Source organism: Myxocyprinus asiaticus, chromosome 16 (genome assembly GCF_019703515.2).
Source record: "Myxocyprinus asiaticus isolate MX2 ecotype Aquarium Trade chromosome 16, UBuf_Myxa_2, whole genome shotgun sequence".
NCBI classification, from domain to species: Eukaryota; Metazoa; Chordata; class Actinopteri; order Cypriniformes; family Catostomidae; genus Myxocyprinus; species Myxocyprinus asiaticus.
In genome coordinates, this window is record NC_059359.1 from 32,944,322 (window position 1) to 32,969,081 (window position 24,760).

Genomic DNA, 24,760 nt, shown 5'->3' on the forward strand with positions numbered 1-24,760 from the left:
CAAAAAACAGCTCCAAAATAAGATTTCCAAAAGAGTTTTGAAAATGGACTCTACATTAGAGGTCAACCATTATATCAGTTTTGCAGATTAATCGGCACCGCTAACAGACTTCTGGAACAATCGGTAATCGGCAAAAATCCACACCGATAGTTTTTCCCTGTTGCGTCCGGTGCTCGAGTGGCTGGGAAGGGTCCACTGTCATTACACAATATGAGAGCGGCCTCTAGAGGTGAAATCACTTCACTGATGCCTTGTGGTGTTTGTTCTGACACGTGAGACTACACTCTGCATGGAGCGGAACACTTTAGACGCAGATTTAAAACATTAACAATGAAAAGGAATGTATACAGTACACTACAGAGCACACTGTCATATTATTATAAAGTAAATAATTTGTTGACTAGACTAGCATTAGTAGAGAACAGCAGTATGTTTGCCGACAAGGCTGAGACGACGCTAACCTAAAGCGGTTAGAACAATGTGACAAAAATGCATGCAAGTCCAACCCAAATATTTAAATGTCACGATTGTTACCATCTATTTGCATTAGTTTATATCCAGCTGGTCACGTTTATGCATTTGTTAGCCAGCCAAGTTGCATATTTAAAGCTAGTGATGTGAGAAAGCAAATTAATATCTTCATGCAGCTGAGAAAAACGTATATACAAATCAGAAACGCATCAGATTTCAATAAAAAAATAAAAAAAAAAAAAAAAAATCCTCACTGTAATATGATGACTTCAGATCGATCACATTCTTGCACTAAAAAAGGTTAGACACAGCACAAAAAAATACAGTTTAACAGAAAGCAGGTGTCTCAATGGTTTTAAAGTTCTATTTAATTAGACAAGTCATCTAAAAAACAGTGCTCCTGCACGAGATGCTGAATAAACAAAAACAAAGACGTTCATCTAGCGCGTTTACATAGAAAAACAAATGGATGGTTGCAAAAGCGTTCAGTGTGAACAGCCCCTTAGAGTTGGTGGAGGTCTTTGGCTGCTGCGTCTTGTTCTCTTATAAGCATTTCTCAGATTAAGAAATGAGTTGTTTAAACGCTTTGTCAGGAAAGATGTTCAACTTGGAAATGTGTGTCTCGAGATCCTCGCTTTCGGGTCCAGTCTGTTGTGTTCCATCTGTTTGAACATCCCCTGTCCTGTGCTCATAGTCTGAGCCACTTCACCACCGAGTTCAGCCGAATACCACAGCTATCTGTGAATATTGCTACTCTACATATAACTGTACTGAATAAAAAACAATGTGGCATTTCGCTGTTATTATGAAGCTTGAGTCTGTAGTAGGAATCAGTGCAAATGTAACACCATGTGAACTGTCTATTGAAGTGTTTTCCCCCCTCATTTTACTTTTGACTTAACATTTGAGAATATGCACAGAGTAAATCTTTATTTATTTTATGCATATTAGTTGAAAATGAAATGCTCTTTTTTTAACAGCCAGGATAGGAATGTTCTATGCAATAATATAATGGTGCTGAATGGTTTATGTATTTATTGCGCCCTCTTGTGGACTAAAGAAACAACGTGAAATTAAAAATCAGCTGACTTTAAAATTTTAATATTAGTTCATAAATATAAATATTTAGATATTTACTTCATTTAAAAAAGTACAATACATTTTCATGGTTCAGTCAGTACTGTTTATTTTTGTAATAATGTTCAGCACTATTTTACTTTGAGTGTTAATTTTTCATTCAGTATCTTAACAGTATATTAAAACTGTAGATTAATCGGTTATTGGCAGGTACTGCCCAACTTAGTTATCAGTATTGGTAAAATCCATTATTGGTCAACCTCTGCTCCACATGGAATTGTAGACCTTTCTAAGAAGGACAAAGCATACTGTATACAGATTGAGATATGACCAATAAGCATACTGTAAATAATGAATGTTTATTCCATACATAAAACTGTAGATATCTTTGTTTACACCCTAGTTTCCTTGTTTGGTTAAATTTTTATGCATCTTCCCCTTACGTGTGTACAGTATGGTGCGTTCTATATATTTTGCAGTCTGTATAGATTATATACACACACTCACTGAGCACTTTATTAGGAACACCCGTACACCTACAGTTGAATTCTGAAGTTTACATACACGTAGGTTGAAGTCATTAAAACTCATTTTTTAACCACCAGTTCTGGCAAGTCATTTAGGACATCTACTTTGTGCATGACACAAGTAATTTTTCCAACAGTTGTTTACAGACAGATTGTTTCACTTTTAATTGACTATCACAATTCCAGTGGGTCAGAAGTTTACATACACTAAATTAACTGTGCCTTTAAGCAGCTTGGAAAATTCCAGAAAAATTATGTCAAGCCTAAATTTGCTTCTGATAGGCTAATTGGAGTCAATTGGAGGTATATCTGTGGATGTATTTTAAGGCCTACCTTCAAACTCAGTGCCTCTTTGCTTGACTTCATAGGAAAATCAAAAGAAATCAGAAAAAATTTGTGGTTCATCCTTGGGAGCAATTTCCAAATGCCTGAATGTACCACGTTCATCTGTACAAACAATCGTACGCAAGTATTCACACCATGGGACCACGCAGCCATCATACCACTCAGGAAGGAGAAGCATTCTCTCTCCTAGAGATGAACATAGTTTGGTGCGAAAAGTGCAAATCAATCCCAGAACTACAGCAAAAGGACCTTGTGAAAATGCTGGAGGAAACAGGTAGACAAGTATCTATATCCACAGTAAAACGAGTCCTAGATCAACATAACCTGAAAGGCTGCTCAGCAAGGAAGAAGCCACTGCTCCAAAACCGCCATAAAAAAGCCAGACTACAGTTTGCAAGTGCACATGGGGACAAAGATCTTACTTTTTGGAGAAATGTCCTCTGGTCTGATGAAAGAGAAATGTAACTATTTGGCCATAATGACCATTGTTATGTTTGAAGGAAAAAGGGTGAGGTTTGCAAGCCGAACAACACCATCCCAACCATGAAGCATGGGGGTGGCAGCATCATGTTGTGGGGGTGCTTTGCTGCAGGTGGGACTGGTGCACTTCACAAAATAGATGGCATCATGAGGAAGGAAAATTATGTGGATATATTGAAGCAACATCTCAAGACATCAGCCAGGAAGTTAAAGCTCGTCGCAAATGGGTCTTCCAAATGGACAATGACCCCAAGCAAGTTGTGGCAAAATGGCTTAAGGACAACAAAGTCAAGGTATTGGAGTGGCCATCACAAAGCCCTGACGTCAATACGATAGAAAATTTGTGGGCAGACCTGAAAAAGCATGTGCGAGCAAGGAGACCTACAAACCGGACTCAGTTACACCAACTATTATTCTCTACAATTATTCTGATATTTCACATTCTTAAAATAAAGTAGTTATCCTAACTGACCTAAGACAGGGAATGTTCTCTACAATTAAATGTCAGGAATTGTGAAAAACTGAGTTTAAATGTTTTTGGCTAAGGTGTATGTAAACTTCTGACTTCAACTGTATAAATAAGCAATATGAAAAAAAGATTATGTGGGAGTGAGGGGAGTTGGAAAGCAGAAAGTGGGGGAAAATGTCAATGCTCTATTCTCCTCATAATTTTATTATGTCATTTTGCACATGTGAATTGTTAATTTACCCTTCATTTAGATTTCCATTTGTTTAATGGTGTTATAAACTCAGCAAAAAAAGAAACGTCCATTTTCAGGACACTGTATTTTAAAGATAATTTTGTAAAAATCCAAATAACTTTACAGATCTTTATTGTGAAGGGTTTAAACAATGTTTTCCATGCTTGTTCAATGAACCATAAACAATTTATGAACATGCACCTGTGGAACGGTCGTTAAGACACTAACAGCTTACAGACGGTAGGCAATTAAGATCACAGTTACAAAAACTTAGGACACCAAAAGAAAGATGCCCAAGGTCCCTGCTCACCTGCGTGAATGTTCTTTAAGCATGCTGCATGGAGGCATGAGGGCTGCAGATGTAGCCAGGGCAATAAATTGCAATGTCTGAACTGTGAGACGCCTAAGACAGCGCTACAGGGAGACAGGAAGGACAGCTGATCGTCCTCGCAGTGGCAGACCACGTGCAAAAACTCCTGCACAGGATCGGTACATCCAAATATCACACCTGCGGACAGGTACAGGATGGCAACAACAACTGCCCGAGTTACACCAGGAATGCACAATCCCTCCATCAGTGCTCAGACTGTCTGCAATAGGCTGAGAGAGGCTGGACTGAGGGCTTGTAGGCCTGTTGTAAGGCAGGTCCTTGCCAGACATCACCGGCAACAACGTCGCCTATGGGCACAAGCCCACCTTCGCTGGAGCAGACAGGACTGGCAAAAAGTGCTCTTCACTGATGAGTCACGGTTTTGTCTCACCAGGAGTGAAGGTCGGACTCGTGTTTATCGTCGAACGTATATATTTATTTGTTGAATACAAATGGACAACATAAGTAATGCAGCCTTATACATGGGTTCCTTTGCACTAACTAGTTGCCTAGCTCAGACAATGCACTGACTGGTCAGTGAAACAATTGTCATTTCAGACAGAACTGTTCTTCAATAGACATTTCTTTCTAAGATAAAGGAGTTAGTTTTTTTATCTTTTAAATAAGTTTTTATATCAAAACATCAAAATCACAATACTTACAGAATCACAATATCATTGTAATGTCAAATCGGGAGGTCTGTGGCAATTCCCAGCACTATATATTAGGATCATAGTGTTCCTAATAAAGTGCTCAGTGAGTGTGTATAAATATTTCACCAATTTACAAAACATAATGAAAAGCTAGGTGTTAATTTAAATAGTGCGTCTATAAAGAAAACATTCTTTTTTTCTTTTTTTTTTACTAAAAGTAACCAAGCTAAACCAACCAGATATATTTGACTACTGTATTATTTACAGGCAGCACCCAAATTAACACAAACACCAAATTCAAGAAAAAATTGGCTTTGGCGAGTAAATACCAACAGTTAACTTTATTTAGAAACAGCAACATTAGCTACACATGCAAGGAAAAAATAGCATAATAATCTCATTGTCAAAGCAACAAAAATATGTTTTGTTTCCGTAATAAATATTTATTGCCAGTACATTTAATTTTGAAAACCCGTTTACAAGCAACACTATCAAACCTATTACTCCCCAGTATCTCAGAATGCCAAACACAATCCATATATATTGCTGCATCAGAAAACACTCTAATTAATTTAGTTAATTCACTCTAGTTAATTATAAACAACTTGAGAGGCTAGAAAAGAGCAGATTCATCACGAAATGTCTTAATTTGCATCGTGCAAACAGTAACCATTTTCATGGTGAACGCACCCACACAGAGACCTCTCCCACAATAAGGCAACAAACCGTACAACACAGCAGAGAAAAGTGGCGAGTCAGTGGAACCATGCTGAAAAGAAACACTGCACTGAGGGTCATACCTGCAGTTCATTCGAACACTTTCATCAGCACTTTTCAATAACTCTTCCTTTCTCAACAATGAACTGCTTGGGTCACTCTCTATGGAAGCAGAATACATTAAATCCTGGTACTGTGTAGTATAGACTGAAGAATCTACATTTGAGGGAAAGGATTGAAGAAATCTTTGCAGGGCACCTAGTTTTTGGCCCACACTCAAGGAAGTCTGTTTTTGGGTCTGTTTTATCATCTGTCAGGCAAAAACTGCAAGCCTTATTTTGTCCAAACACTTAAAGGATCATGAGGAATAAAATTTTCCTTGATATTCTACCATAAAAACACCCTGTAAATTTCAGTACTCAGAACTTAATTCACAATGCAATAAAAGCATTTATTGAAACAAAGTTGCAAAAACGCCTCATTCTCTACTTCCATGACTACCCTACATCACTAGGGGGCCCAATAATTCATAACTACCTCTACAGCTCAAAAACATCAACACTATCTTCACGTCAACGCACCTATGGCCCCACCCACTGGCGTTCCATTTATTCACAGAGAGAGAGAGTAGGACAAACAGGCCTAGTCCTGAACATCAAAGGGAACCCATCTGGACTATTCTGAATGTTTTTTGTATATAAACATGTACTACACATATATCTTTGATTGTTGTCATTTAACTCGCGCGCTTTGGAAAGGAACTGTTATTGAAGGATGGGGCAGTTAAAAACACTTGGACCGCAAAACAGTAAGTAAACAGTTTAATTCATGAATCTTTTAAATGTCATGACTGTTTGATTGTTTATGGTGCTGCGTGTTAAAATTGTGCTTAAGATGAACAGTTTAATATATTCGGATACAATGTGTTGGATGAGTGTTGTGTGTAAACCCTAAAATTTAGTTTTATAATGTTGTGGATCATTCTCTTCCGACTGAAATTTGGCTGTATTTGAGGGGCTGCAAGATGTTAGCCAATCATCACAGTGGGCGTTTATGTAGAAGTTTTAAGAAGGTGCTTGGGCCAAAACAGAGTGTTTCAGACAGAGGGACAAAAAACATATATTACTAAGTTATGACTGTTTTGGTAAAAAAAAAAAAAAACTTTACTTACATTATCAGTGAACCTCAGGGAAGAAAATAAAATGATAAATAAAAAAAAAATAAAAAATAAAAAAGAGCATTTCATGACCCCTTTAAGAGTTATGAATTTGAGAAAAAAAAAAAAAAAAGTATAAGCAACAGTAATAATGATGCTTGCTTATCAAGCAACACAGACCCACTTTATATTATATTGTATCGTACTGATGTATAAAGCATCCCATAAACCTGTAAGAGGCTCAAAGGTGCTTACCTGTGCCAGACCTGGCATTGGAAACGGTCATTATTCCTATTTCGCAGGGCAAGCTCACGGCTTTGATAAAATCTGTCCTCAATAGCAATGAGAACCATGCACCTGGGGGACAGATCAGAATGCTTTTTCAGAGAGACAAGGATGTGAATGTTCTGTGCAACTTTTCCATTTGCACTCATAATAGAATGACATGATCACAAAGTTACAGTTAAGTACAGTTTTTCCATGTTGTGTCTGCTTAGTGCATATGAATCATTTATTTGATAAGCCATTTTTGTTGACTTTGAAATTCTGAAAATACTTTCATACTTTTAGTGGCCCCTTGAAACTATGAGTGAGATGACACAGAGAGAAAGGGACTTTACACACAACAGTCCCTCCACAGGATTCAAATACAGGTGCATCTCAATAAATTAGAATGTCGTGGAAAAGTTCATTTATTTCAGTAATTCAACTCAAATCGTGAAACTCGTGTATTAAATAAATTCAGTGCACACAGACTGAAGTAGTTTAAGTCTTTGGTTCTTTTAATTGTGATGATTTTGGCTCACATTTAACAAAAACCCACCAATTCACCAATCTCAAAAAATTAGAATATGGTGACATGCCAATCAGCTAATCAGCTCAAAACACCTGCAAAGGTTTCCTGAGCCTTCAAAATGGTCTCTCAGTTTGGTTCACTAGGCTACACAATCATGGGGAAGACTGCTGATCTGACAGTTGTCCAGAAGACAATCATTGACACCCTTCACAAGGAGGGTAAGCCACAAACATTCATTGCCAAAGAAGCTGGCTGTTCACAGAGTGCTGTATCCAAGCATGTTAACAGAAAGTTGAGTGGAAGGAAAAAGTGTGGAAGAAAAAGATGCACAACCAACCGAGAGAACCGCAGCCTTATGACTGTCAAGCAAAATCGATTCAAGAATTTGGGTGAACTTCACAAGGAATGGACTGAGGCTGGGGTCAAGGCATCAAGAGCCACCACACACAGACGTGTCAAGGAATTTGGCTACAGTTGTCGTATTCCTCTTGTTAAGCCACTCCTGAACCACAGACAACGTCAGAGGCGTCTTACCTGGGCTAAGGAGAAGAAGAAATGGACTGTTGCCCAGTGGTCCAAAGTCCTCTTTTCAGATGAGAGCAAGTTTTGTATTTCATTTGGAAACCAAGGTCCTAGAGTCTGGAGGAAGGGTGGAGAAGCTCATAGCCCAAGTTGCTTGAAGTCCAGTGTTAAGTTTCCACAGTCTGTGATGATTTGGGGTGCAATGTCATCTGCTGGTGTTGGTCCATTGTGTTTTTTGAAAACCAAAGTCACTGCACCCGTTTACCAAGAAATTTTGGAGCACTTCAATGCTTCCTTCTGCTGACCAGCTTTTTAAAGATGCTGATTTCATTTTCCAGCAGGATTTGGCACCTGCCCACACTGCCAAAAGCACCAAAAGTTGGTTAAATGACCATGGTGTTGGTGTGCTTGACTGGCCAGCAAACCCACCAGACCTGAACCCCATAGAGAATCTATGGGGTATTGTCAAGAGGAAAATGAGAAACAAGAGACCAAAAAATGCAGATGAGCTGAAGGCCACTGTCAAAGAAACCTGGGCTTCCATACCACCTCAGCAGTGCCACAGACTGATCACCTCCATGCCACGCCGAATTGAGGCAGTAATTAAAGCAAAAGGAGCCCCTACCAAGTATTGAGTACATATACAGTAAATGAACATACTTTCCAGAAGGCCAACAATTCACTAAAAATGTTTTTTTTATTGGTCTTATGATGTATTCTAATTTTTTGAGATAGTGAATTGGTGGGTTTTTGTTAAATGTGAGCCAAAATCATCACAATTAAAAGAACCAAAGACTTAAACTACTTCAGTCTGAGTGCACTGAATTTATTTAATACACGAGTTTCACAATTTGAGTTGAATTACTGAAATAAATGAACTTTTCCACGACATTCTAATTTATTGAGATGCACCTGTATATTCTGCAAACAAATCCTGGCTCAGTTTTTGCCGATTCAGTGAGCACTGCTGATATTCCAGATATTTATTATGTACAGTACACCACAACCCCAGTACTTTTAGTAAGAAGACAGGGAGTCTGTTTGCCTTGAAAATGAAATTCCCAGTTGAGAGCTGATACAATGACTGCACGTTATTTATAATAACTCACTTGCAAAATAAATGTCAGTGCAGTTCACAGAACTTCTGCTCACTCTCTTCTCATGTGGAGTTCATGGAGACAGCAAAACCTGCAAGGGAGAGGTTAAAGTCAGAAAAAACTGCAAAAGCAAAGTTTAAAGCAGCTAAGCAGCCCACCTGCGAGTAATGCATCCACACATCACTACACTAACACTTTATAACACCATATTTACAAAGGAAAAAGTCAATCTGTTACTATCAAACTTAAGAAAATGCCTTTTTGAATTGTAATAAATGTGAGTCATATGCGTATCTGATTTTGTGGTCTGGAAGTTATATGGACTGCCATATACCAATATTTGAGGAACATTTAACAATTTAGAAGACCCTTTTGGATAAATTTCATTTCATTGGGAGCCTGCTAAATTACGAAAAGCATCCAAGACCTGCTAATAAAGTTAAAAGCTGTTTATTATACATAGAAAGGCCAAGAAATAGTAATGTCCCATTTAAAGCAAGATTTTCCATAAACAGACATCTCAACCATATTGTAGTTTCAAATCTTCTAGAAAAAGCATTAACAAAGTTTGGAGGTTAGATGTCCATTAAATTGGATAAAATACACTACCTGGCAACAAAAAAAAAAGTCTCATACTCTAATATTTCATTGGACCGCCTTTAGCTTTGATTACGGCACGCATTCGTCATGGCATTGTTTCGACAACCTTATGCAATGTCACAACATTTATTTCCATCCAGAGTTGCATTAATTTTTGGCCGAGATCTTGTATTAATGACGGGAGAGTCAAGCCACTCTGTAAAGTCTTCTTAAGCACCCAAAGACTTTCAATGGGGTTAAGGTCAGGACTCTGTGGTGGCCAATTCATGTGTGAAAATGATTCCTCATGATCCCTGAACCATTCTTTCACAATTTGAGCCCGATTAATCTTGGCATTGTCATCCTGGAATATGTCCATGCCGTCAGGGAAGAAAATAATCCATTGATGGGATAACCTGGTCATTCAGTACATTCAGGTAGTCAGGTGACTTCATTTTATTGCCGCATAATGTTGCTGAGCCTAGATCTGGCCAACTGAAGCAACCTTAGATCATAACACTGCCTCCAGAGGCTTGGACAGTGGGCACTATGCATGATGGGTGCATCGCTTCATGCGCGTCCCTTCTTACCCTGACGTGTCCATCTCTTTGGTATAGGGTAAATCTGGACTCATTAGGCCACATGACCTTTTTCCATTGCTCCACAGTCCAATCTTTATGCTCCCTAGCAAACTGAAGTTGTTTTTTTCCGATTAGCCTCACTAAACAGTGGCTTTCTTGTAGCCACACAGCTGTTTAGTCCCAATCCTGTAAGTCCACATTGTGCGTGTGGAAATGCTCTTACTTTCACTATTAAACTTAGCCGTGAATTCTACTGTCAATTTTTACGATGTGACTTTAAGTGTTTTAGTGATCTCCGATCACGATCATTCAAGATTTTTTTCTGAACACATTTCATCAGCGAAGCTGACAGTTCACCACTTTCCTTCCAGGTTTCCTAATGCGTTGCACAGTTCTTAACCCAATTCCAGTGATTTCAGCAATCTCCTTAGTTGTTTTCTTTGCTTGATGCAAGTCCAATAATTTGCTCCTTCTGATATACAGTAACATCTTTTCCATGACCATGGGATACGTCTTCCAGCATGGTTGTTTAAGAAATGAGAAGTTATACACTGCATTAGTTAGGCTTAAAAGAATTGTTGCCAGCTGAAACATATTAATCACTGAAAGAAAGATCCAATCATAGGCTCTTAAGTATCTGCTTATTTAAATCCAAACAGTGACGTTTTTTTTTTTTTGGCCAGGCAGTGTATTTTTTCCTTTGGCTCCTTCCTATAGGGTGAATGTTAAAGGTTTAAGGGTTTAACAGGACCTCATAGTAATGTTAAAAAATTACAACATAAATGTGGTACTGTTTTATAACAACAACAATGATAAACTATTATTCTTATCGTTAATATTATTTAAAAATAAATGTACGTAAATATGCCTTTGCTTAATAATAACTTATTATTGGGTTCCAAAAAAAATTATGAAAAGTGGGCTAAGACTCGTTCACAAAGTGGACAAAAACAGGTACACAGTGAACAGACACAATGTAAAGTTAAGCAAAGCTGTTTTTACCCCTTCTTTGTTTCACTGCATTTTTAAGTCTGGTTCTTTTAAGAGGACTTAAGTGTGAACATCCTTTCTTGAACAGTAGGCTATTTCTATTGGCAGTAGAGCATGTTGTGCCCATGACTAATTTTGGTCAAAAGCAAACACGGTAACACTTGTTACGCATATTACATGTATTGACTATAGTAATGACAGTAAATTATGCATAATTACAAGTAACTTACCCTGATACAAACCCTTACCCTAAACCTATAGTACATGTTGTTAAATAATATTACTTAGTAATTACTTGTGTAATTACACTGTAACAAGTACACTGGAAGTGTGACCACAAACACATACTAGTTTTATTTAAAATGTTAATAATCAAAATTGCAGTTTACATCATAATTATCTTATTTTTCAAAATAATCTAAATTAGATTTTTGGTCCAAATCGTTCAGTCCTACTGAAAGTTCTGTCATCGTTTACTCGCCCAAATGTTGTTCTTGTTTGACTAACTTTGAGGCATTTTGAATAACATAAAAATGAAATGAAAGTGGATGGGGACAGAGGCTGTTATGTCAGTCCATAACATTCTGCTTTCCATGAAATTAAGTCATACAGGTTTGCAACAACATGAGGTGAGTAAATGATGACAGAATGTTCATTTTTGGGCCAACAATCTCTTTAAGCAGAAGACAGTAGCTGTGTCCGAATACACATACTTACCTACAATATAGTAAACCAAAAAAAAATATGCCCATGGAGTAGTATGTACTAATCCTCAGTATTCATAAAAGAGTAAGCGAGGATGACCTACTATTTCCAGTGAGATTCCGAATTGCAGATCAACTTGACACTTGACTATCTATTAATCCCTCGGGATATCAAGAAAGTTGTTTCTTGTGCTTAAATAGTGCTTGCTTGACAAAACCAGATTTGATTATTTTAGCGGTTGTTATCACGTCATATATTTAGGTCACGGGACAATGCCCACATTCCCGGATTAAGATATCAATCACCTGCATACCTAAAGAATGAGTATGCGATTTTGCACACAGCTAATGTCTTTGACAGAACTTTTAAGGAACTAACACTAGTTCAGATACACTTGAAGCACACAAGAGTCTTGGGCGTCATATAGCAGGTGTCTAAACTTGCCAGGATTCTGACTGGTTGAAGAAGTACTACTGTGATATCAGGTGAATATTACAGGTTAAGGATAAGTGAGTAAGTTTACTCACATTGTGAGTAATAACATGATCAAGATTGCAGGTGATTAAACCAAAGTCAGGTTTCAGGTCCTATCTGACATGCTGACACTTACAAATAATTTATTTTTCTCAGGAAGACACTTAGATGAAGGCTGCAGTTTAATTGCTACATTTTTTAAGTTCTAATTTTGAAGCCCATCATCACTGCTGTAAAACACTGGTCATTTAAAGTGAAAGGAGGTATCAGGTGCTGACTCCATCTCTGTTCTGTGAAATTCTGTGAATCATACTGTACATTATGTGCTGTCGCACAGTCTGGTGTTGAATAGTATGTTCACACTAATAGCTCCAGGCCAAAAGGCTGAAGAGAACAGAACTAGGCCAAGGTGTTTCAAAGTGAAGGAACATGATTTAGAAAAGCCAACATTATGAAATATGGAAACATTAAATGTTTTTTCAAGCTGTTATTGGTTCAAACTTAACTGCAAATGAGGCCATGTAGGCTGTTAGCTAAAACAAGTGGTTCATGACCCCTCTGCAGTGACTGGTCTAGTATATGAAACCCAAGATACATTTTTCAGCATTTTATAGCAATAGGACAAAACCTTTATTCTCTAAAAATAAGAAGTCATTTCAAACACATTCAATTGCCTGTTTGTCAACCTCTAAACCACATAAAGGCTGACACCCTGTCAAAAATTGGATTCCTTTTCAGGATTACCAATCTTTTATATGATTTATATGAAATATGATTTGATAAACTTCAACTTCTCACCCAGATCCAACAGAAACTTAGTCAACTTCAAATGCATTCAAGTTCAATAAGTTTTATTACTCAGTAATTCACAATCTGCTACAAGTGCCGCATTGACATTCAACTATTGCAATACAGAGGAAATTTACGGTACAATTATTTACGACCAATAATGACAACCAAAAATGATAGAATATTAGGTGTACTTTTTAACTGCACTGTTGCTTATCTTGGAAAAAATTTGGTCTCATTTGTACTAACAACCTTATTAACAGATAAAAGTTCAATACTGAAATTCACCCTTAAGTCACACAGCTGAAAAATACATCTGGTGATGTGCTGTAAAGGAATATTCCGGGTTCAATACAAGTTAAGCTCAATCAAGAGCATTTGTGGCATAATATTGATCACCACAAAAATTTATTTCAACTCGTCCCTCCTTTTCTTTAAAAAAAAAAAAAAAAAAAAAAAAAAAGCAAAAATCTGTTCCAGTGAGGCACTTACAATGGAAGTGAATGGGACCAATTTGTAAACATTAAAATACTATATCAAAAGTTTAGCCACAAGACATAAACAATATGTCTGTTAACATGATTTTAGTGTTTCAATTTCTTACTAACTTTTTGTGTAAAATTATGGCCAATTTTACATTGTCAAGACAATGTCAACAAATCCTAAATCCCTAAAAAGACTGTAAAAATTATGATTTAAACAACTTTACAGCTGAAATAACACATGCGTTTTAACAGAAGAATTAATGAAGGTGCTTTTATAAAACTATAAGCATCATATTTCAGCCTTAAACCCTCCAAAAATTGGCCCCATTCACTTCCATTGTAAGTGCCTCACTGTAACCTCCATTTTTGCTTTTTTTTCAAAGGAACGAGTTGAAATACATTTTTCTAGTAATCAATATTATGCCACAAATGCTGTCGATTGAGCTTAACCTGTACTGAACCCAGAATATTCCTTTAATATAATTTGTCCATGTGAAACCATGTTTAGTATGAATTAAATCCTATCCAAGTAAACAAGCAGGTTATTGCTGAATATAAAATGAAACTGCAGTTATCAAGCTCTGACACAAACAAACAGACAGTGAACATTAAACAATAACCACATTATCATTTTACACATATAGATGCTTCAACATGCTTTACTGCTGGTGCTTGTTTTGAGATCTCCATAGATTTTGTACAAGACACCATAAAGAAAAATCCCATATGGCTAAATTCACATATGCATTTGTAATTAGTGTTGTAAATGAGTTATGACAACGCAAACTGTCTTGAATCGCGCTGCTCTCATTGTTGTATGCAACTCGCTTGTCCATTCTAACTGCAAGGCAATGACACATCCTTTTCAGCTACTTTTCCAGCGCCCATAAAATGACATATAGATTATGCCGTTTAAAACGTTTCAAGTTATGCTGAACCTGGGCACGTAACATTACTTCCGTAGATTTGTACGATAACAACATGAGCGCACATGCGGCCCATTCAACTTGCAGGAAACTGCAAGCGCGTGGGACGTACGGAGCACATTGCTCGCGCTGTGCTAGTATCGCTTTCAAGCGTCTGCAGTCATTATTTCCTCCAATATAAAGTTACTATCGGCGAGGTCACTCTTTTACAGTACGGTTCACGCGATTATTTCATTCATGGTTTGAGCAACAGTTAGCTGTAACAGTGTAGCCACGGAGCGCTAGCAGCAATCAGCTGTTTATTATTAGACGGCTAACTGGATTTAGCAGGTTAGCGCTCCAATCAAAAGTGTCCCCAGTGTGAGACAGCTGTATAGACAGCCACGTGTAGACCCCTCAATGACCTGCACTGCTCACACAAACACCCGCACCTACAATCACAAAGAGCCACATTCATTGTGACTTACCTCACTAACCCCCCCTCGGTGGACCTGTGTCCTGGTGCGAAATTTAAAGTCCCATGAACTTCGTAAGCAGGCAGAACAAGACACTCATCCCCTCTCTCTCTCTACTAGTGCTCTATAATATGTCAGTCAATATGTTCAGACCTGCCCCTTTCGATGACGTCTGAGTGGAATGGCCAATCAAAGCCATGGAATGTAAAGAGGCCACGCCAGCGGGCTGCTCTGTATGAATACTATAATAAATGGGCATGTGCGACTCATTTGAGAAATGTGAGAGGATTTCATCATTTCTCCACCCCATTAACTTGCTCAATTAGTTAAGGGTGTGCCACAACAATTTATTGAATATAAATGTTATAATTTTCCTAGACATAGGATAAACATTTCAATAATTTTGACAGATGGTAATCGAGATTCCCTTTAAAGGAATATTCTGGGTTAAATACAAGTTAAGCTCATTCAGCATTTGTGGCATAATATTGATAACCACAAAAAATAATTTTGTCTTGTCCCTCCTTTTCTTTAAAAAAAAAAAAAAAAAAAAAAAAAAAAAAAGCAAAAATCTGGGTTCCAGTGAGGCACTCACAATGGAAGTGAATGGTCCAATCAGTAAATGTTAAAATACTCACTGTTTCAAAATTATTATAGCCACAAGACATAAACAATATGCATGTTAACATGATTTTAGTGTGATAAAATCGCGTACTAACCTTTTCTATGTAAAGCTATGTCCAATTTTACAATTTCGTGGCCATGACGATGTAATGTCAACATAAACCTAAAATGGCTGTAAAAACGATGATTTAAACAACAACTCAAACAATACATGAGTTTTAACAGAAGTATTAATGTACGTGCTTTTATAAAATTATAAGCTTCACATTACCAGGGGCTACTCTCACACACACTTTCAGGCTCTGTCTCACACTCTCACTCCACCCATGTAAATCTCACGCCAAATAACAAGAAAACGTCATTTAATATAAAATAAATAAAATATAGCAACAAATCTTCAATTTGGATTTTTCCATCAGCACGAGACTTGAATTTTCGGGCCGCCGAAGCATATTTATGACCGCAATGCCCCAGAGACAGGATAACCAGGGGCGAATTCCAATCGAAAGTGATCATCCCTATGCCCTACTCACTATGAGGGTCAGAGCTCTTGATATGGGTACTTTGAAGGGAGCATGGAATTACAGTTTGAATGTACACTACCCGTCAAAAGTTTTGAAACACTTACTTATTCTTTATTTTATATATATATGTGTGTGTATATATATATATATATATATATATATATATATATATATATATATATATATATATATATATTTCCACATTTAGAATAATAGTAAAGTCATCAAAACTATGGAATAACATAAATGGAACTATGGGAATTATGTTGTGACTAAACAAAATCCAAAATAAATCAAAACTGTTATATTTGAGCATCTTCAAAGTAGTCACCCTTTGCCTAGAATTTGCAAAAACATACTCTTGACATTTTCTCAACCAACTTCTTGAGGTATCACCCTGGGATGCTTTTTAAACAGTATTGAAGGAGTTCCCATCTGTGTTGGGCACTTATTGGCTGCTTTTCTTTATTATTTGGTCCAAGTCATCAATTTCAAAAACTTTTATTTTCTATTTTTATAAAATTTTAGTTTTATAATGAAATAAATTAATATGGTGGCACAATTATATTTTTGTCTACAAAACTAATTTCAAACATTTAAGCATACGCCTTCAGATCAAAAGATTTTTAAGATCATGAGAAACATTACAGTCAAGTGTTTCAAAACTTTTGATCGGTAGTGTATCCCTCACTAAAAGTCTTGTGAAAGGGCCCTTTGTGAAAAAATTAACTTTCCTACTTTAGTTTGGAACGACATTTCGAGTGGCATCCCCTTCCTGAAGTGCCATTCAAGGGCGCAAAAATGCAGTTTGAAAAACGCCCCAAATCTTTGGGGTAGGGCAGAGCACGCGACTCAACACGCATTCGATATCTTGGCGCACAGACACCACAAAACTAATGCACTTAATATGAATTTGGTGATGTGGGTGGGCCGAGCGATGTCTGTGGAGAGCGAGGCCGGGAGAAGGAGAACGGTAAGGATTTGTGGGAAATGATCTCTAACATCTGTTCTGTGTTTCAGTGAGAGATGGAGGGGGATAAAAAGGGGGTCCAGACTGCCGGAGGGAAGAGAGAGACGCATGATGTTGACTGTGTGCTCATTCATTTTATGTTGTGCTGAAAAGCAGTTTGTTTGGTTGATGCTGAAAAGTGTAAAAATAAAAATCACATTGGATTGTTCATCCAGCTCCCGCTTCCTCCTTCAGAGAGCACTCAAAATGTGACTTTGTCACAGTGGTGCAGAAACCTGAGATTGTTTGGAGGAAGGATACGTCATCATGGAGTCCTTGCCACTGGCCGAAATCTTCAAGACCATCGCCGGCATCCACCAGGCTCAACATCAGGCGCTGGTCCAGGCTCAAGCAGAGGACCGACAGGTGTTGTGAATGTCAGCTGGTGAATCTGCCGGCCACTCCAAGAACACCATTGCATCCCCCCTTCCATTGATCGAGGTCCCCTTCGAAATAATTGGCATGGACCTCGTCAGGCCATTAGAGTGGATGGCACACGGGCATCGCTTTGTGTTGGTTCTGGTGGACTACGCAATGCAATATCTGGAATCAGTGCCTCTGTGCAACATCTCAGCACGTAGTGTTGCAGAAGCACTCTTCAAAATAATCTCCCGAGTGGGGATTCTGAAAGAATTCCTCACTGATCAGGGCACAATGTTTATGTCATGTACACTATGCAAACTGTACGAGCTATTGGGGATTAAGTCAAGTCGGACCAGCGTTTACCACCTTCAAATGGATGGCTTCATCGATTGATTTAATCAGACACTAATGAATATGATTCATAAGTTCGTGCACGAAGATCCTCGAAATTGCGACAAGTGCCTCAAGCCCCTGTTATTTGCAGTATGAGAGGTCCCGCAAGCCTCCACGGGGTTCTCCCCATTTGAAATATTGTACAGGCGTCAACCGTGCAGCATACTCGACGTCCTACGGGAAAATTGGGAGTAGGGACCTTCAAACAGCAAAAACAAAGTTCAATACGTTCTTGACCTGAGAACAAAACTCCATACATTGGGGCAATTAACACAGGAGAATTTGCTCCAGGCTCAAGAACGTCAAAGCCGTCTGTATAATAGGGGTACTCAGCTATGGGAATTCACACCGGGAAATAAAGTCCTTGTATTACTCCCTACATCGAGCACTAAATTACTCGCCAAGTGGCAAGGGCCCATTGAGGTCGCACGCAGTGTCGGGGAAATTGATTATGAGTTTAAATTAATGGATAGAGGTGGAGCACATCAGATTTACCATCTCAATCTCCTAAAACCATGGAGAGAGGCGGTCCCCGTGACTTTGGTGAGGGTGGTTTCAGAGAGGGAGGAGCTCAGACCGGAGGTGAACTTAAAAGCCACTGATCAAGTCACCCCGGTCACTTGCGGAGACCACCTCTCACCGTCACAAGTCACAGAGGTTGCAAAGAGAATTCTCAGATGTGTTCTTGCTTCTTCCCGGTCGTACGAATCTCATAGAGCACCATATCGAAACGACCCCAGGGGAGGTGGTAAGCAGTCGTCCCTACCGATTACCCCAACACAAAAAAGAAGTAGTTCAGGAAGAATTAAAGGTCATGCTAGATATGGGGGTAATAGAAGAATCTCACAGTGACTGGGCCAGCCCTGTGGTGTTGGTTCCTAAGAGTGATGGCTCGGTCCGTTTCTGTGTGGATTATATAAAAGTCAATGCAGTGTCCAAATTTGATGCATACCCAATGCCTTGGATTGATGAACTGCTCGATCGGTTAGACGTGGCACGCTTTTATTCGACACTGGATTTAACAAAGGGATATTGGCAGATCCCCTTAACTCCCATGTCCCATGAAAAGACAGCATTTTCCACACCGTTTGGATTACACCAATTCGTGATGCTTCCGTTCGGTTTGTTCTGGGCCCCACCTACGTTTCAGCAGCTCATGGCCTGAATCCTCAGACCGCACGCTGCATACGCCGCTGCCAATCTGGATGACATCATTATTTACAGTAATGATTGGCAGCAGCACCTGCAGCATCTGAGGGCTGTCCTGAGGTCGTTGAGACGAGTGGGACTCACAGCAAACCTAAAGAAGTGCGCAATTGGGCGAGTGGAAGTACGGTATCTGGGCTTCCACTTGGGTCATGGGCAGGTTCGGCCCCAAATTGATAAAACCACATCAATTGCAGCCTGCCTGAGACCTAAGACCAAAAAGGAGGTGAGACACTTCCTGGGGCTGGCTGGCTATTATCGTAGGTTTGTGCCTAATTATTCGACCGTCACCAGCCCACTGACTGATCTCACTAAAAAGAGGGCACCAGATCCGGTCCAGTGGATGGAGCACTGTCAGCAGGCATTCACACGGGTGAAAGCTGCATTTTGTGGCGGGCCGCTCTTGCATTCCCCTGACTTTTCTCTCCATTGTTTATTGCAGACGGACGTGTCGGACAGGGGGTTGTGGTGGTATTATCCAAGGTAGTGGAGGGGGAGGAGCACCCTATGCTGTACATCAGTCGGAAGCTCTCGGTGCAAGAGACAAAGTACACCACGATTGAGGAGTGCCTGGCCATCGAATGGGCAGCCCTCACACTCTGGTACTACCTGCTCGGGATGGCCTTAACCCTCTATTCAGACCATGCCAGCTCCAATGGCTCCATCGCATGAAGGATGCCAATGTGTGAATCACCCGATGGTATCTGGCTCTCCAGCCTTTTAAGTTTGAGGTGTTCCACAGGCCGGGGGCGCAGATGGCTGTGGCGAATTTCCTCTTTGGAAACGGGGGGGGAGTAAGTCACAGGCTGGATGGCTCCCTGGCTTGAGTTGGGCGATGGGGGTATGGCCAGGAGAAGGAGAACGGTAAGGATTGACACCTGTGGGAAATTATCTCTAACAGCTCTTCTGTGTTTCAATGAGAGTTGGAGGGGGATAAAAAGGGTGTCCAGACTGCCGGAGGGAAGAGTGAGAGAGATGCACAATGCTGACTGTGTGCTCATTCATTTTATGTTGTGCTGAAGAGCATTTTGTTTGGTTGACGCTGAAAAGTGTAAAAATAAAACTCACGTTGGATTGTTCACCCGGCTCCCGCTTCCTCCTTCAGAGAGAACTCAAGAAAGTCAGAGACTTTGTCACAATGAATTCTACAGAGAATCATCTAATTTAAATCGCTGGGAAAGAAAAAACCTCTAAAACTACTAGACAGCCCTGACTGACATTATATACCGCACTGACAAGGTAAAGAAGAGACAACAACATGCATTAACATAAATTATAAGGCTTTTTAAAATGCACATCATCACCCTTCCTATAATGAATCATGTTTATTCTGTAGAACAGTGACAGAAAAGTTATAGTTTCATATTAAATCTGTTAGGAGGAATCAGTTTAACTTATATTATTTTATTTTAAGTACTTTATGAACATGTGTTTAGGCTATTAGTTTTCTTCCATTACAAATACTAGTTTATCTAATATCTATATTGACCTTACTAAGGTAATGATGAGGAACCATCCATTATGGTTATGGCCCTATTATTAGGCTACAAATGCCAATTAAACAGTGGAAGAACTATGATGGGCAAAACTTTCATAAGGGCAAGTACAAACTGTAGAATGAATGGGTTTAAAATCTGAATCTGGACAAATTATAGAAAACGTTTTCCTCCTGTTCTAACAAACTGGCTCTGTTTATCTTTAGATATTTGAAGATATGGCTTACTATTATAACTAGCCCTAAATTAAATTAATTTAGTTTGATTTCCCATAGCATTTTGAAGCAAAACAATTGTCAAATTAAAAAAAGTTCCAGATTTCCAATGAAAACATGAAATGCAGTTTAGTAATTCTGCTATATACTGTAGTAATTAATTGCAATTATGTAACCAACCAACTTTGAGCTTGTGTGGGAGCTTGGTACCTAAGCCACTACTGAAGACCATTTTTGGACCCAAGAAAAACCCTGGTTGTGCCATAGTGTATAGGAGTTTTGAAAATGTAAATGTTAGGTAAATTGGTGTAAGTGTGATACAGATTTATATTTATGTTTCGGAAGGAAATTGGTACTTTAATTCACCAAAGTGGCATTCAACTGATCACAAAGTATAGCCAGGACATTACTGATGTAAAAAAATAGCACCATCACTATTTGAAAGAAGTAATTTTTGATCAAATCTAGACCCCATTTCCAGCAGCCATCACTCCAACACCTTATCCTTGAGTAATCATGCTAAATTGCTAATTTGGTACTAGAAAATCACTTCCCAAAAATGGCAAAAAAGAAACCGCTTTCTCTAGAAACTCATCAGTCAATCATTGTTTTGAGGAATGAAGGCTATACAATGCTTGAAACTGCCAAATAAAACTGAAGATTTCATACAAAGATGTACACTACAGTCTTCAAAGACACAGGACAACTGGCTCTGACAAGGACAGAAAGAGATGTGGAAGGCCAGATGTACAACTAAACAAGAGGATAAGTACATCAGAGTCTCTAGTTTGAGAAATAGACACCTCACATGTCCTCAGCTGACAGCTTCATTGAATTCTACCCGCTCAACACCAGTTTCATGTACAACAGTAAAGAGAAGACTCAGGGGTGCAGGCCTTATGGGAAGAATTGCAAAGAAAAAGCCACTTTTGAAGCAGAAAAACAAAAAGAAAAGGTTAGAGTGGGCAAAGAAACACAGACATTGAACAACAGATAATTGGTAAAGAGTGTTATGGATCTTAACCCCATTGAGCTTTTGTGGGTGCGTGAGAAGTGCCCGACAAGACAGCCACATCTATGGCAAGTGCTACAGGAAGCGTGGGGTGAAATGTCACCTGAGTATCTGGACAAACTGGCAGCTAGAATGCCAAGGATCTGCAAAGCTGTCATTACTGCATGTGGAGGATTTTTTGATGAGAACTCTTTGAAGTAGTTTAATTTTTCATGTTATTATTGTCCTGACTATACATTGTGAACAGTTGAATGCCACTTTGGTGAATAAAAGCACCAATTTCTTTCCATAAGAGCAAAATCAGTACATTATTCCAAACTTTTGGCCACCAGTGTACAGATGAGGTCTAGTTTTGGTGTTAGAAATTAAAGATAGAAGGCCTACTAGTATCAAGTACGCACACTATATGTCCAGGGACACATTAAGGTGCTACAGGCACGGGGCCCCTGGGCTTCAACGTCAATTTGCCTGTTCATTAATGCGGCCTGGCCTTGGCATCAAAATCTCACTCCAGCCTGGTATCCAACACTGGCCCCATTCACTTCCATTTCAAGTGCCTCACTGTAATCTCGATTTTTGCTTTTTTAAAGAAAAGGAGGGACAAGTCGAAATAATTATTTGTGGTATTCAACATTATGCCACAAATACTGCTGATTGAGCTTAACTTGTTTTGAACCCGGAATATTCCTTTAAAGGCAGAAATGTGTAGCTAATAATGTTATAAAATTATTTCTTCTGTTAAAACTTGTTTATTATTTGAGCTGTAAAGTTGTTTAAATTGTCAATTTTACAGTTGTTTTAGGGTTTGTTGACATTACGTTGTCATGGCAACAAAGTTGTAAAATTGTCCATAATTTTATACAGAAAAGATTAGTAAGTGATTTTATCACTAAATTAATGTTAACACACATATTGTTTACAGTATGTCTTGTGGCTATACTTTATTTTAACGTTTACGGATTTGCCCTATTCACTTCCATTGTAAGTGCCTCACGGATTTTTGCTTTATTTTTAACAAAAGTTTTGTGAACATTTTTTGTGGTGATCAATATTATGCTACAAATGCTGCCGATTGAGCTTAACTTGTATCGAACCTGAAATATTCCTTTAATAGACCATCTAGGGAAGTGAGAGTTAGGAAATTTAGCAGTCAACATTTTTAGAAAAATTTAGGAAAAAACTTTGCCATCATCTAATAATGTGTTCACAATAACAAGATTTCATTACACAGTCTATTTTCATATGTCGCATGATGGCAATTTATCAGATGCAAAAAAGGTTCAAACTGGAATCAGTTCAAATATTGGATTTTCAGATAGGCCTGCTTCTTCAGCTCAAGTGGTCACCTTCACTTTAACCTAGTTTCTTGTCCAGGAGAGAGTAGCATGGACAAACTGTTCTTCCTTTTCTACCATAGAACTAGAATTGAGTGATTTTGCCTGTTTATTATCTGGGCCAAGGACTTTTTTTCAGAACAGCTTGATTTTATTAACCTCTAGGCCTTAAGCTAGATTTTTATTATAGGACTATTTCGGCTATACTATACATACATAACACTCTCTCTTTAATATATACATCGTAATTTGGCTAGATACTAAGATACATTTTTTAAGTAATTGTGTTAATTTGTATTTTAGGAAATTAAAAGTCTTAAATGTAGCTGTATTTGTTTACCCAAAACCATCTAGACTATATTCATGAATTACAAATGTTGAAGTCTGTTCTCATGTAACTTGCATCATTCATTATACAATTGTAAATTAATATCTAAAAAGATTTTAATACACAAGTAATGTACAATTAATAGCATCTAGTACTGGGTTTTCAAAATGAATGGACACAGTGTCATAGCAAAGGTTTAAAGATGCATACTGCCACTCTCTGGTCACCACTGAAATCACTTGGTGAATGACAAACATCTCCAAATGGACATCTCCTTGAATCTGTGAAGACACAATCAAAAAGCATATGCTTATAATACACAAAAATGCAGAAAACAACTAGATAAGTTGAGATAAAATATCCTTACATATAATAACAACCAGTAGGCAACCCAACTGACCTCATAGTGAAGTTTCAAACAATAAAACACACTACTATACTGACTGTCAGGTATAGTGTTCTAACCTGATCCTGTCATATTCAGTGTCTTCCTCATATGTTGACTCAAGGATGCTCTCTGGTATCTCTCTCTCAGTAGTAGATTCAGGAACAGTGTCGGAACTGGCTCTTTTTCCATACCTGTGAGAGGTTAGGAAAATCAAAGCACCAACAGAGGAAAGAGAAATAACAGAATAAACTGGGTTATCAGTGTAACATAATAATTATTATTATTATTCGTAAAATGTAATAATAATAACAACAGGGGGCCTGGGTAGCTCAGCAAGTACTGATGCTGACTACCACCCCTGTAGTCGCGAGTTCGAATCCAGGGTGTGCTGAGTGACTCCAGCCAGGTCTCCTAAGCAACCAAATTGGCCCGGTTGCTAGGGAGGGTAGAGTCACATGGGGTAACCTCCTCGTGGTTGCTATAATGTGTGGTTCTCGCTCTCTGTGGGGTGCGTGGTGAGTTGTGCGTGGATGCTGCGGAGAATAGCGCGAAGCCTCCACATGCGCTACGTCTCTGTGGTAACGTGCTCAACAAGCCACGTGATAAGATGCGCGGATTGACGGTCTCGTACACGGAGGCAACTGAGATTCGTCCTCCACCACCCGGATTGAGGCGAGTCACTACACCACCATGAGGACTCAGAGCACATTGGGAATTGGGCACTCCAAATTGGGGAGAAAAAATAACAATAACAATAATAACAACAACAACAACAATAATAATACTATTATTATTGCATTTTAAAATACATTTGTATCAATACATTTACATTTGCCATTTGATCTATGAATGGGTTGTTAATGCAAATATAAAAAGTACAAATGATTACTCTGATAAATTGTAGGCCTATTTCTTTGTAAACTCAATTTCAAGTCTTGAGTGACTTCCTTTGAAATCAATAAGGGAGACCAG

The 24,760-nt window shown here is 38.6% G+C and overlaps 1 protein-coding gene across 5 annotated transcripts in view; it reads right to left on the reverse strand.

The window, feature by feature from the left end:
• The window catches only part of LOC127453825 (protein PALS2-like), a 40,769-nt gene extending 25,744 nt beyond the window's left edge, over positions 1–15,025 (reverse strand). Inside the window, exons 1-4 of one of the 5 annotated variants that reach the window (XM_051720526.1) lie at positions 14,909–15,025; positions 8,925–9,003; positions 6,753–6,854; positions 726–762 (exon numbers count right to left, since the gene is read on the reverse strand). In XM_051720526.1, the coding sequence (XP_051576486.1) occupies positions 726–762; positions 6,753–6,770 (55 nt within the window). In that variant the 5' untranslated portion in view covers positions 6,771–6,854; positions 8,925–9,003; positions 14,909–15,025. The remainder of the gene's footprint in view (positions 1–725; positions 763–6,752; positions 6,855–8,924; positions 9,004–14,908) is intronic. The other 4 variants (XM_051720529.1, XM_051720527.1, XM_051720528.1 and 1 more) reach the window with 4 other exon arrangements.
• Positions 15,026–24,760: the final 9,735 nt, after the last annotated feature.